Genomic DNA, 13862 nt, shown 5'->3' with positions numbered 1-13862 from the left:
CATAGTAAATTGAATCGGCCAATATTCGAGCCAACCTAATATTTTGCATCCATTGCCACTTTAACTTTGTTTGTCTTTGAGAAATTGTGTACTCTAAAATATTTATTTATCAAAGTAGCAGTTGTGAGCCTAACACAATTTTGGTATGATCGGTGGGAGCAAAGTAAATTTTTCTGATGCCCCAACTACTTCTTTCATATTAGCTGCTTGTTTTTATTTACCAGGTTCTTTTATTACGTGAAAAATTGTTGGTGTTACCATTTCTGTGCATTCCTCGGCACAGTACCTTAAAATTGTATTTCATCGTTGAGAGTTAATTCTGTAATCACAGCTTGACATGACACAGTTCAGTTGACAGACAGAAGCTTCCCGTCATGCCCGCTTCTCAGGTTTTAGACTTTGAACAGATTGTGGTGCTGCTGCGCCTCTACCCTGGTGCCACACGGACATAAATAATGGATCTATGAAAAGTCATTACAGCAAACAGCAAGCAGGTTGCTGAAGGTACACAACGCAAACTCTTTGGACTCTTACAAATCATGAGGGAAGAGGTGGTTTACTGTAGCTGTTATTTTGTTTGCTGATAAGAAAAGGCCATTATTTTTTCCCTTTTTTTTTTAACCACAAACATGTATTTTCAAATAAGTAGTAAGACCAGATCTGGGTAAACTGTGAATAATTCAGATAGACTGAGTCTGATATGGACAGAAAGGGAATGAAAAATTATATTATTAGTATTATTCTCTCACAGGTCTATCCAACTGTCAACAAATTGTTAATCAAATCCTATTGTTAAATCATAACCTTGGTATAAAAAGAGATTTTTTTAATTGAAAAACAGTCATAAAAATCATCATAATCTACATCGACTACTGTATCAGTGTTATTTTAATGCTTAATAATTAGTCTTTGCTTTATGAAACTTGTCCTGCCTTATTCCTCTTCTTTGTTCACTGCTCTGAGTGTTTTAATGTTCCTTTTTTTTAACCTTTATCCTTCTTATTGTCATTTTCCTCTACTCATCTCTTCCAACAGGGCATCTCTTGTCTGCTCTTCTGGTGAATGTAATTCTCTCCCTTGTTGTTTTCTCTTGTCCCGTGCTTTCATTGACTACTGTTGGTGAGACTCAATTAAAGCAAGACAGAAAAAAAAGATTAACAACACATGCTTTTACCCACAGTGCCCAGGGGGCTCAATTTAGCTTGAGAAATGCTCAGTCGAAAAACGCCGTGATTGACATCTCTAACCTTCACTGGGATGTAATCTTCATCTTTAGCACTCAGAGATCTAATTAATTAGGGGGAATCTCATTTCCTCACTAATGCAACTGGACAGAGCCATGATAGAGGAGGGGAAGAAAGCAGGAGGAGGAGGAGGAGAATGAGGAGAGGAAGAACTGAGATTGGTATGGGTGGGGTGTGTGTGTGTGTGTGGGGGGGGGTGCGTATTTCATCAATACCTGTGAACGGTGTCCACTTTGTTCATTTCAGGGAAGAACAGGAGAACGTGAGGTGGTTGGGTTCACACCAACTACACTGTATTGATTACAGCTGCCAGAACTCTGGCTGCTAGCCATCACATAAGGAGACACTGCAGTAACACTCTTTATATTGGGATCTCTTGGTCATGTACTCAAGTGGTTTACTTTCTTTTCTGAACTCCTTTTCTGGTTTAAAGCCATAATCTATGTATAACCAAGTGCTATCTGATTGCAGTCGGGTTTGTTTCCATGCTGCCCTACAAACAAAGTGGGTAATTCTAACTCCTTTACAAATCAGTGTACTAATCTCGATTGATCAAAACTGGTATATGATCAGAAAGATTTGGCTGTGGATGCATGTATTTCTGTTCAACTCTAATGAGTTTAGCTCACAACTCATGAGAAAAACAACATTATCGGCTAGAAGGCAAGATTTCCTATTTTACCATGATGAAACCTTAACTTGTTTTAGCATATGTCACTATAAATCAATGGGCATGCTCCTGCTGAGAAAGAGTCATCTTAGCAGCTAAAAAAACAAATAACAAAAAACCCATTTTAAAATTAACAAACCGAGGGTAGACATATTGTAAGATGAACTACACTTTGGCCATTGAAAAGGTCTATAATTAGATCATATTCACAATGTGAAAATAAAGGCAACCAGCACTACTGGACACTACTTACTATATCGTACCTTTGGAAAAGAAAAGAAGGCAAAGATAAGGTTCATTGTATATATACGTGTCTAAACATAATATAGCAAACTTAAAGGATAAAGGCTGTTTCTTATGTTTTTCGTGTTTTCCACAAATCCCATAGAGAAACTAAAACCAACAATGAATTCTGCTGTAATGTCTGTGGTTCCAGGACCTGATTTAACATGTTCCTCTGTGCCATACACCTCCACTGTTGTCCAAACACTATTGAAAACACACCAGGGAGCCTCACAGATGCACAAAAATGTGTCTTGCTTATTGTAACTTCATTTGGGTATTTGACCTTCACTCTGAAGAATGACCTTAAGTCTCAGTTTAACACATGCGCACACAAGACAACTAGGTGACGCGCCAAAACTACTGTAGTTCAGAACCAGTTGTCTTACTTGGATTCTGGTGAACACATCAGTTTTTCAGTGCTGTATTTCCTGACAAATTAGAACAGTTTTTGTCATTTGACTGTAGCAAATACGCATGCAGCAGAGAGAGGATTACGGAGGGATTCCTTGGAGATAATTAACACAACCTCACGGTGGTGGAGACATCACTACTTGTGATCCCCAGGGAAGATAATGCAAAGGAATGCGCTTAGAAGTAATAAAAACACTTCATCAGCACCAAAGACTTTCCAGGCTTATGGTTCCAAAACCTGAAACTGCATTATTTTCAGTGAATGAAATACACCTTGCACTCGCTTATGTGAGTTTTCAGGAACTGGCTGCAGAGTAAAAGGTTATCTCAGTCCAACCTTGAGCTTAACTCAAGCCATTTTACAACTCATGTCAGATTTGAGACCTAATAACCTCCTTCTCACAGACAACACTTATTTTGGGACACAAAACCCAGATGAACTAAATTCTTAAATCTCATACAACTTGTGTTATAATGACCACTGATGAATTTCATGACACTCAGTCCAACTTTGATCACTCTGCTACTGTTGTTAGCTGAGATAAAAAAAACATAAACACTAGACATTTAACCATGATTTTTATGTTTACTTCTGTTAGATTTTGTTCTTAGACTGTAAACTATAATGTTTAAGCCAGATGTTAATGACCCAGTGAATGTTAGGAAAAGGATTTTGTTTGATTAGAGATTTTAGACATCCCAGATGTTGTGTGTAATGGTATCTCCTTGTTATTATAATTTTTCATGATTGTTAACTCTATTATTCTTATATTCATAACTAATGAATGGGGCATGGTAAAACACTGAGTAATACAATTTATGTTTAAAATCCTTATTTTTCTTTGTCCCTAACAGAGAAATCTGAAACCCCTGCTGGCCAGGAAACATTACTTCCTTGGGCTTATGTCAGAAGAAGAAGTTAATTCTAATTAGTCTTTTGTCTAGAAGAGACTTTGTCCAAATGTCATGCCATTAAATTTCTAACTCCGAGTTGCTTGTGTTTTCTGTTCTATTGTGCGTGCTCCTGATTTTTACTCTTTGTTATAGTATTTTTGTTTATATTTGTATTTTCATATTTTCAGGCAACAAACCAAACCCGTCTTAAAATGAGCAATAAGCCATCTTTGTAGAGCAATCATCATCTTATTGAGTTTTGAGTGGAATTAGACTTTGTTTTTTTTTGCAAGCTTTTCGAAGGAAACCAGCTCAACGTTTTGAATGCAGACTGCCAAGTCAAAACTACTATAGCTGTACCCACTGAATCGCACCGCTCAGTCTAATGTGTGGCAGTCTACATCCACACATCTGACATCCAGCCAGACCGGAGAGAACCTGACCTGAACCAATCCAAACTTCCAGCCTCTTGCTGACAGCCAGCCATCTTCTGGGCTAGACGGAGCAAGGACTCTCCATTCACAGAAACAACGCGCGCGGTTGCCAAGTGATGAGCAGGACGGACATTAGTCATACATCGGCCCTGGGCATACACGCCAAACCACAGTAGGCCAAGCTGTCTGTATTCTACCAGGCTCTATGGCTGGTCTGTCTAGGATACATCCTAATTTATTCAACGTATATATTTTCCTAAATTTCAGCTGAATCCATTTATGACAAATAATGGAATTTATCTGGTTTCCACCATCACCATTCCCATTCATCCCCAGTCACTACATTATGTCCTTACATTTTATCTCCATCACCTATATACTCATCATTCATCCACTTATTTATCAGAGTAGTGTAGTAATGTAGTCATGCAGTCATAGATTAGTTAATAAAATGTATAAAACCCAAGGCAATGTTGTTTTTCTATTTGTTGAGGGGTCAGTTTTCTAGAGAATTCATTCTTTCATTGATTCAGTGATGGTTTATTAAACCGATGTGTTAATTAAGTGTGATTATTCTGCTCCAAGGATTGGTACTTCAACTGATATTCATTGGTAAATAATCAATCATAGTAATTACACAAAATTTTAATTTTAGTTTGCTGTATAAAGGAACTCAGTGGCCCCCCTTCTCGAGGTAAGAATATTCATATTCAAAATGTTACATCACACAAGGTATTTCTGGATTTTTGTTCTCTGTGCTCCTCTCACTGGTTTGAAGGGAACAGGGCTCAGTTGGCTGGAGGTGATGATAGAGACTTTCATGCACTAATCAAAATTTACCAACATTTGAATCAAACACTGCTGACAGCTGGTTAATTTGTTTAGTTTGTCTTTTGGATATTAATTAAATCTGGTTAAGCCACACCCACATTACACAGACAAAGTAAATGAGTTCATTTCTGAAGAGCTATACCTATGAATAAAACCGAAAGATGCTTTTTAGAGAATGTCTTAGGAACAGATTTTTGACCTGATTCATTTAGGTTTTTTGTGGAAAAACCAAAAACAAGCAAATATTCACAGTACATTTATGTGTTTTAAAAATGTATGGAGAGATGGAACAAATGTAAATACAAAGCCTTTAACAATAGTCAGACACCTTATATGTATCCATGTGCTATAAACTGCAATCATCTATCATTTCATATTCTAATCATCTACGTGTCAAGTGCTGATATTTTAAAATAAAAAAACATTTTCTGCATAAGGTATTAATCTGAACCTTTCAGTCTTCTAGATGATCTTCCCTCTTAATTAACCAAAACTAATTTTGGTTGCCGATGAGTAATATTTCAGATATTGAGGGCACTGGAGACCAGCAACACACACACACACACATACACACACAGGCAAACACGTATACTGTATGCACAAACCAAATTAATACAGAAACACAAATCAATCTCAAAAGGTCACTGTGTTAATCATCAGCTAAACTCTCAATTTAAGGAGTGAAAACCTGCTCTCACCTTTGCTTCACACATGGCTTACAGCAAGATAAAAGTTCACAGCAGCCACTTCACACAGGATGCATCACAATGTAGAAGAAATTCTCTGTAGAGTATTTTTGAAAGGTAAAAGACCTATGAATATATTTCACAGTACTTGTGGTCTACTTTAGCTGTAGTTCATTTGTGTACTGTAAGTATTGACTGTCTCACTTTTTTCAGACACACACTTCTGTATCTTTAAATTACTTGCACACAACTCTGAAGCTTGTGACAACAGTTATGGTTAAAAAAAAACACTTCCCTGACAGTGAATACAAAGTGTTCTAACTTCACTGTTGTTGCTAGAAATACAACCGCAATGCTGCTGCTAAAAATCACACTCCATCACGCCGCTGTCTCTGCACACATTCACCTTCCACCAGCCTCACGTCTGCATTAAAGTACCTGGAAGCAGCATCTCTCAGCAGATCGAACTGGAACCTCTCTTTCTAACATTCATCTCTCTGAACCTTCTGCTCGGTACACCAATGTTTCACACTGATACTGGGCCTCGGCTTCCTGGCCTATCCTCTCTGGAGGCCTATACCTGTGGCCATAGTTGCCTGTAACTCTCTCCAGCCAGCTCATCTACTCACATCTGTCCAATCTCTAGATCATAATAGGGGAATGAAAGGGAGTTTATAAACTGAAGTGCACATCAGATCTGCTGTAATGAAATCTTATCAGTGTGTTCCTTGTGCTGTATTATTTGCATATAAATGACATAATGTAATAACTCTCTCCGGCCTCTACCTGGGAGGAGTAAATATTTCTCTCTCTCTCTGCTTCGTCTTGTTGCCGTGACACGGGGAAACGAGACGCTAATTGAAGGGAGGAAAGCATCTTTATGTGACGACTGACATTCAATTATGCTTGGAGGATCAGATTAGGTGGTGGCCCCAGAAATGTTTGAAAACAACATTTTGCAGAGCGGCAACTCTGAAGGCAGCCGAGGATGAAATTTGAATGGCTGTTTGAGGTCCGCGCTGAATGGTGCTGCTCTGAATGGAATCACTATGCTATGACCTGCGAGTAATTGGATGTCCAGAGTGAAGTGTTGACAGAGGAGGGGAGGCAAGGCTGACAGACACACACACAAAAAGAGATAGACACTGGATGCAGGGGAGAGAGAAAATAACACCAAATGAAAATAAGCACAAAAAAAAACAAAAAAACAAAGAGATGAACAGGCACGGTGAGGAGAGAAATGAGCAATAACAGGGGCAAAAGAATTATAACAATGAAAGCATGAATGCAGTTTTCCCGAAGAGCTGAACCTGCTAGAGCTTCTGCGGTCATTCATCACAGAGCACAGGCATGTTAGCCACTGTGGCCACCAAGCCAAATAAGCCATTAGACAGGATAAACTTTCATATCAGACAAACACTCACACTGCCAAGGTTGCACCCAACAAACTTTACTTATACTTTACTTACAGCCATCAATACATACTATAGTGCTGATCAGGGATAAGTGTGCGGCTTCATCCATCTAACTGTCACTGCGGATTTTTACTCGTTAGGCATAACAGAACCAAGTGAACATTTATAAGGAGCTTGCAACAGGAAAGTTGCAAGCTCCTTACATGCTTCAACAAAGAATAACAAAGAAAGGAACAATAGAACAAAATAGTGCTTTTGATGACTTGTTTTCAGGTGCAAATTTCTTTTCCATCTGTGACTGTTAAGCCTTGCATTTGTATCTGAAAGTCACCTTCAGGTAGAAAAAAACAAGATGTTTTTTGTCTGGCATTAAAAAAGATTATTTGACAAGCACTCTCAACACATCTGCACAGATTTAGGTGGTAAAAACCAAAATATAAAGAATATGTAGTTTTAGCTACTTAAATGTAAACACCCCAATTCCACCACATACACACATCCATTTTATCTCCATGTAATTCACCTCTGTAGAACACGGAGGGGTACGGAGGGGTTGGTCGACTCCATCGATTGGCTATCCTTAGCAGTGACAGCTCCCAGATTGCCCAGAAAGCATTAGAGAGTCAGAAAGTCACACTGCCATTAGCTGTCTGTCCTCTATGGTTACAGCCGGCCCGCACATGGACACTCCACAGACTAAAATAGATTGCAATGACTGGTGTATTTGTGGCACAGGTAGATGTCTGTGTCTGTGCGCTTGTCTAGTGATCACTCTATCACTGTAGTCTAACTTCAAATATATTCCACATGAAGTTCAAGCCATTAATCCTAACATTCCACTATCATCTTTCTTATTTAGTGAGTGTTATTACCTCTCAGAACATCCCCTCCTGTGTTAAGGGAAATTTACCACTTCTTTCTGTTACTGTGTGCGTATATCTCTGTGTGTTAAAGTGGTGTTCACCATGTCTCAAAGGAGAGAATAAATCAGAATGAAAAGATTAAGGAACATGTTTTGTATTACTGTACATGTGTCGATTTTAAGATTCATGTTCATTACAAGTTACCTAATACACAGTGGCAAGGAAAGGTACTGTACAGTATGTGAATCCTTGAAAGTACCTGGTTTTCTACAGACATTTCACGCAGTCATGGAGGACCTTTCGGCAACTAAAAGACTGAAGGGCCCTCACTGGCCTCATTCAACCTGCTCCAAATAAATACAACACAAACTCTGCCTTCCTTTGATGGGCACCGACTTTCATCCATCCTGTGACATCCCTGTCTACATCATGATGCAACCTAAAAGGTGAATTAGCTTAGCTTAAATATATCCTTGATAAATGATATTAGCCATATATACTGTCTAAACTATCATAAATCACTGAACTGTCAACCTTGATAGTTTAAGCTATTTCACTGCAATACCTCTGCAGAGCCAGGACTCGTCAGTCAGCAACTGCTAACTTTGAACTGCAGGCTGGTTTTTGTAAAATTTGTTGCAACCAGGCATCTGTAGTTCACAGCATTGTTTCAGCAAACAAGACAGGAGGAGCAGAGAGCAATAAGGAGTCCTTTATTGTGTGAGTTTGATTTTCACTAGACCCTCTAGCAGCTGAGAAGACATTTGGTAAAGTTCCTTTAAGCTAGTAACACACAAACTGTGATAATCTTTCATGAATGGCTGGTGTGAACGCTCTTTTGTTGTCATTCTATGCTGTGGGGATAAGGTCTGGGGTCTGATGGGGACATTCTAAAATGTGAATTTTCTTTGGTTGAAGATTTTTTGTTCTAGATTTATTTTGATATTTAGGATCGTTGTCCTGCTGCATCACCCAACTTTTATTGAGTTCCAACTGACAGACTGCCACCGTGACTTTATGTCTATACAATGTTAAACTTAGGAATCCATTTTCTTCTCAATGATGACAAGCTGTCCTGGCCCAGAAGCAGCAGTCCAGCTGCAAACCATGATGCCCCCTCCGCCCTACTTCACCTTTGGGATGATGGTTTCATGTTGGTGTGCAATGCCCTTTTTACACTGTATGTAGTGCTGTGTGTTCTTCCCAGACAGTTGAACCTTGGTTTCATCAGACCGTGAAACATTTTCCCAGTAGTGTTGGTGGAGTGTCGAGGTGGTGTTTAGCAAACCTCAGCTGCACAGTGTTGTTCTTTGTGGAGTCCAGCAGCTTCAGTAGCGGTGTCCTGCCACGGGCATCAGGCACCGTATGCGACCATGCACAACGATTTACATATGGTCATGAACAGAGATGTTGACCAGTGATTTCACATATTTTTCCAACTTACACTGTGAATGTTCTAATGATGTTTTCAGAATGGACAAGAACAAGTCAGTGATTTGTGTGTTATTAGTTCAAATTATTTGTGCATTATTGTAACTTAGATGAATATCTGACCATAGTTTAAGACAATTTTATAAATAAATGCAGTTAATTTCAAAGGGTTCACTTACATTTTCATGCCACCGCAAATGCATCACTTGAGTGGATCACATTCAGAGGAGGCTTGTTATTTTGTAGACTAAAGGGAAATTTACTGTGCCCCCTGCCTGAAATCCTACATCTTCCCAGCTGTCATCATTTCTTTTCTGATTCTCATCTTTGCTCCCACAGTTCACAAGCCTCTGAACAGGATGTAGTGTCATCAGGCTGCAGCACTGGGAGGTGGTACATGAAAGAACAGTTGACTGAGGAAACTAGGGTTACACTGATAAATCAGCCAGCTCAGATCAGTTTTCTTCAGTGAGCAGGACGATGCTTCCGGACTATAAGATGCAAGTTCCTCACTGAAAATCATCTGCATGAATGTTTAGTTTTCTTCAAGCAGCTGATTTTAAATTAAGTTTGAAGAGGTTTCTCTTGCCAACACACATACTTGAACACAAGAACAAATCTTAATTCCTTATCTTTTTTCAGAAACATTACCTAACACACTGCCTCTATCAAGCTGCTACATGCTTGCTTTTGCATAGGCCAAAGAGGGTGGAACATGCTTATTAATACTGCTGAAAGATTTCAACTTGTTATGTCCTCTTTATCATCCAGCCATTTTCTATACCAAGAGGCAGGGGACACCCTGGACAGGTTGCTGTTAGCCCTGTGATGGACTGTCCCAATTTAAAGACACCAATCAACCGATGCTAAATGTCTTTGGACTGTGGGAGGAAGCCGGATCACATGGAGAGAACCAACGCAAGCACTGGGAAAACATGCAAACTCCGCACAGAAAAGCCCCGGGTCGGAACGCGGAACCTACTCACTGTGAGGCAACAGCGCTAACCACCGCGCCACCGTGCTGCCCTCCTCTTTATCATTACAAGTCAAATTCATTCCCTGTTAAGACCTTAATCAGAAACATCAAGTTAAAGACTAGAAACCTTTGGCTTCCTCTATTGACTTTTCTGACCCCCTGACTGTGTGGTAAAAGTGTTAGGACACTGTACACCCACAGCTCACAAGTTTCCATATGTATCCAAAGAAAGATATGAACACTAATTCTAACACACTGTTCTTTCAGACTTAGGAAAATGGCTTCATCCCAGCAGCAATATTAGCTGTCAAAAATTACAGTCTGCCATTGATCCAACAGTGTCGTCTGTCAGAGTAATATAAAACAGTGAGGGGAGACGTGTCTAAAGAAAAGTGAGAAAAAAAAACAGAGCAGTGGAATAAATGTGCATATCAAGACAGGATTTTACACCTCAGAGAAAGCACTAGAGGTAAAATCTAACTGATTTTGATGTGTCAAAATTGATTTTCCAATTTTCTCTGGATTGCTTTCTGTCTCCCCGGGGCAGGCGAGGTGTCTATCCAAACACACTTAGAGCTCCACCTGAATTATGTCTGAGGAATTTAGAGGATGGAGGAGCAAAGACTGGCCATCTCTTGTCTTTTCTTTATTCTTTCTTTTAATGTGCAAATCCCTCTCTGTTTCTCTTTCTGTCACACATATGCTGTACATGCTGTCTTCAAAAACTATACCCTGGATGGCAAAGGGAATCAATGGGTGTCGTGTTAGAGCCATATTTATGAGAATGTGCTGAAGTGGCTAAGTTTGAATCTGTCCAGACCTAAAGGAGGACAGTATAAAGCTTATACCTTTTACACTTCCACTTCCATTTTGGCTCTGCTGACTGACTGCACTTTTAAAGACATATCACTTTTTTTTAATAAGATGCTGCACTGCGGCTGGACTAAAGCCCCTGAGGACATTCTTGAAAAACCCACACTAATAAATTATGGCAGTGTGGTGATGAGTGGGGGAAATACTTGTAGTTACAACATAAAGACAATCTTACAGTACATGGTGCTTCAGGCTTGTACTGCCTGTAGGTTGCCACAACCGCTGTACTGTTAATACCACAGCGGGCTACCATTGCAGACATAGATTAGTCACAGCTATTTGGCTCTTTAGTAGAGAAACAAATTCACCATATTGGTTTTTGCATCTTTTTTTTTTTTGAATATAAAATGAATAATTTCATGGATTGTGACATCCAGTCAGGGTGTAAAATCTCTGCTCACAGGTGTAAAACTGACCAACTGCTGGGAATATTACATAAAACACCTCAGCACCATGGTGTTCTGCTCAGTTTTTTGTTTCGGTTAAGGGGGCTGTAGAGCTCAAAGGGACAGTCATACTAATTAAAATTTGCAACAAAAAATCTGTGTCCACTGGGTTTCTGTAGAAGATATATCAGTTTTATTCTGGGGTTTTTGAAGCCACTAACAGACTGACAACCTGGCTATGTGCCTTCTTCAAAGGTACTCAAATGCATATGCCAACACCAGCCTGTTAGTGCTTGTAATAAGGCTTGGCTGCAGATAAGTGGAGGAGTTGTTTTATTTTATTTTATTTTATTTTTCCCCTCCATGAACAGTTATATTTAGAAAAATCCTGGAAGTAATATGCTTCAAAAGTCTCACTTTTCTATTATAGAGGAGAAACCTTAATAACCGGTGCACATTTCCTGAATCATTCAACACTGCAAAAAAATCAGTACTAATAGTGCTCACTGCACTGATTCGATCTCATTTCAACACACTTTTAATCAATTACGCCTCTATTAAACAGTTTACTGTAGCTCGTGGAGTGGCTCATCAGGGTGGTTAGCCACCATGGTTCCAGCAGTTCCAGTTGGGAGGTTTTCAGCCGGCCGTGTTGGACATCGCCAGAGCCGGCGAATAAGTGTGTATCACCTCAATTAAACTATGCGCTAAGTGTCTGACAACAGCTAATATTCCTCTTCCACCAGCGAACCTAATCAATGTTCTGGCATTTGTCACCCTGCTGAAAAAGCAATCATCCCGTTGTCTCGCTCTGGTTAGACGTGGAAATGGAGAGACGCTCATCTGGCTTCTGTGTCGGCCTGCTACAGTGCACCAGTGCTCATTCTCACAAGGACAAACACCAATATCTGTAGGTGGCATACAGCACACACGCACGCACGCACACACACATATGCTGTGTTTTCATTCCTTGTGGGGACTTTACATTGACTCACATTAATTTCGTGTAGACTTATCCTAACCTTAACCATAACCACTACTTGCCTAACACCTAAGTCTGACCCTAACACTTAACCTAACCTCATCCTAACCCTAAACCATGTTGCCACCCTAAAATTCAGTGATTTCCTTGTGGGGACTAGCTTCTGGTCCCCACAATGATGGCCGAGTCCCCACAGTGTGAGTGTGGCAACAGGTTTGGTCCTCATGATGTAAGTAATACAAAGGCACACATACACACACACACACACACACACACACACACACACACACACACACACACACACACACACACAGACACACACGGGCGATATTAGTGACATGTTGAGAAAGGGAAGTTGTACAACAACAAACTGCATCTCAGATATGCCAGTGACAAAAATAAGGCTTGTGACAGGAAACCTGCACTCTGTTCCACATGGGAAACGATCAACACTTAGCAGAGTTTCACACACACACACACACACACACACACACACACACACACACACACACACACACGTTTGCCAGGTTAACCCACCTCTCTGTCAAGTAACGTGGGGGAGATAACGGTGACAATGTCGCCTCTTTCTGCATCGATGTAGAACATGTTTGGGGACGGTTTATCTGGTGACTGCCTGACGATGTTGTAGCGCAACGCAGCATTATCTGTGGCGGGGTCGTCTGCATCGAACGCCGTCATTGTCATCACTGTGGTCCCTGGAGAAGACAGCAAAGGACAGGGTGGAGTCTGAACTCAAACTTATTTTTCATGTATAATACTTGTTAAAATGCTGGTGTTATTTTCAGGAATAAAACACATTTTTAGAAGATAGTATGAGAGCTTCTTTGCTCTGGAAGTCTGTGGTGTAACAGCAAAACAGATAAGGCTCCAGTGAATGTCTTTGTTGATGCATTTGGACTGTGTAACCCAAAAAAAAGCAAAACAGCTTCTGAAATAAATGGAAATGATGTAACATATGAAACAGATAAAAATCAGATTCCTATTAAGTCACACACACACACACACACACACACACACACACACACACTGTATACAGTGTTCTGTTCTGTATACAGGTGTATTAAACACCTATCTCCTATTAGACTCTTATTAAATTTTGAAGAATAGTTGTTGTTGTTGGAGTATATGTTCAAGGTAATGACCAAACAAAGTGAGCCTAGCATGTCATCTACATGACTTTTTTACATACAACATGCATTGTGTTAGGAGCTCCAAAATGTGTGTAATAATAGTGACAGATGTCTGACCAACACAATTACAAAGTACCGCCACCCAGACAGCTGCTTAAAAAGTTAGCCCTTCCTATTAATGTGTTTTCTCCCTGATGTCATCTCTAACAGCAGGGTGCATTTTATTTGGTAATGGGAACAAAAATGGAAACCCTGCCCGCTGCAGCTGAGCTGAAATGGGAGGCAATCCTTGACCCAACCTCAACCCCCAATCACTGTCTCTTGTCAGCG

At 40.0% G+C, this 13862-nt stretch overlaps 1 protein-coding gene across 2 annotated transcripts in view; it reads right to left on the bottom strand.

Moving 5' to 3' along the window:
• The window catches only part of cdh13 (cadherin 13, H-cadherin (heart)), a 403886-nt gene that overhangs the window by 158646 nt on the left and 231378 nt on the right, over nt 1–13862 (bottom strand). For both annotated transcript variants that reach the window (XM_020603006.1, XM_020603005.1), the window contains exon 8: nt 12919–13097. In XM_020603006.1, coding sequence (XP_020458662.1) covers nt 12919–13097 — 179 coding nt within the window. The remainder of the gene's footprint in view (nt 1–12918; nt 13098–13862) is intronic.

Source organism: Monopterus albus, unplaced genomic scaffold, assembly GCF_001952655.1.
Source record: "Monopterus albus unplaced genomic scaffold, M_albus_1.0 scaffold59.1, whole genome shotgun sequence".
Classification (NCBI taxonomy): domain Eukaryota; kingdom Metazoa; phylum Chordata; class Actinopteri; order Synbranchiformes; family Synbranchidae; genus Monopterus; species Monopterus albus.
Note: the sequence above shows the minus strand (reverse complement) of the source record. Positions and strands in the feature narration are given on the sequence as shown.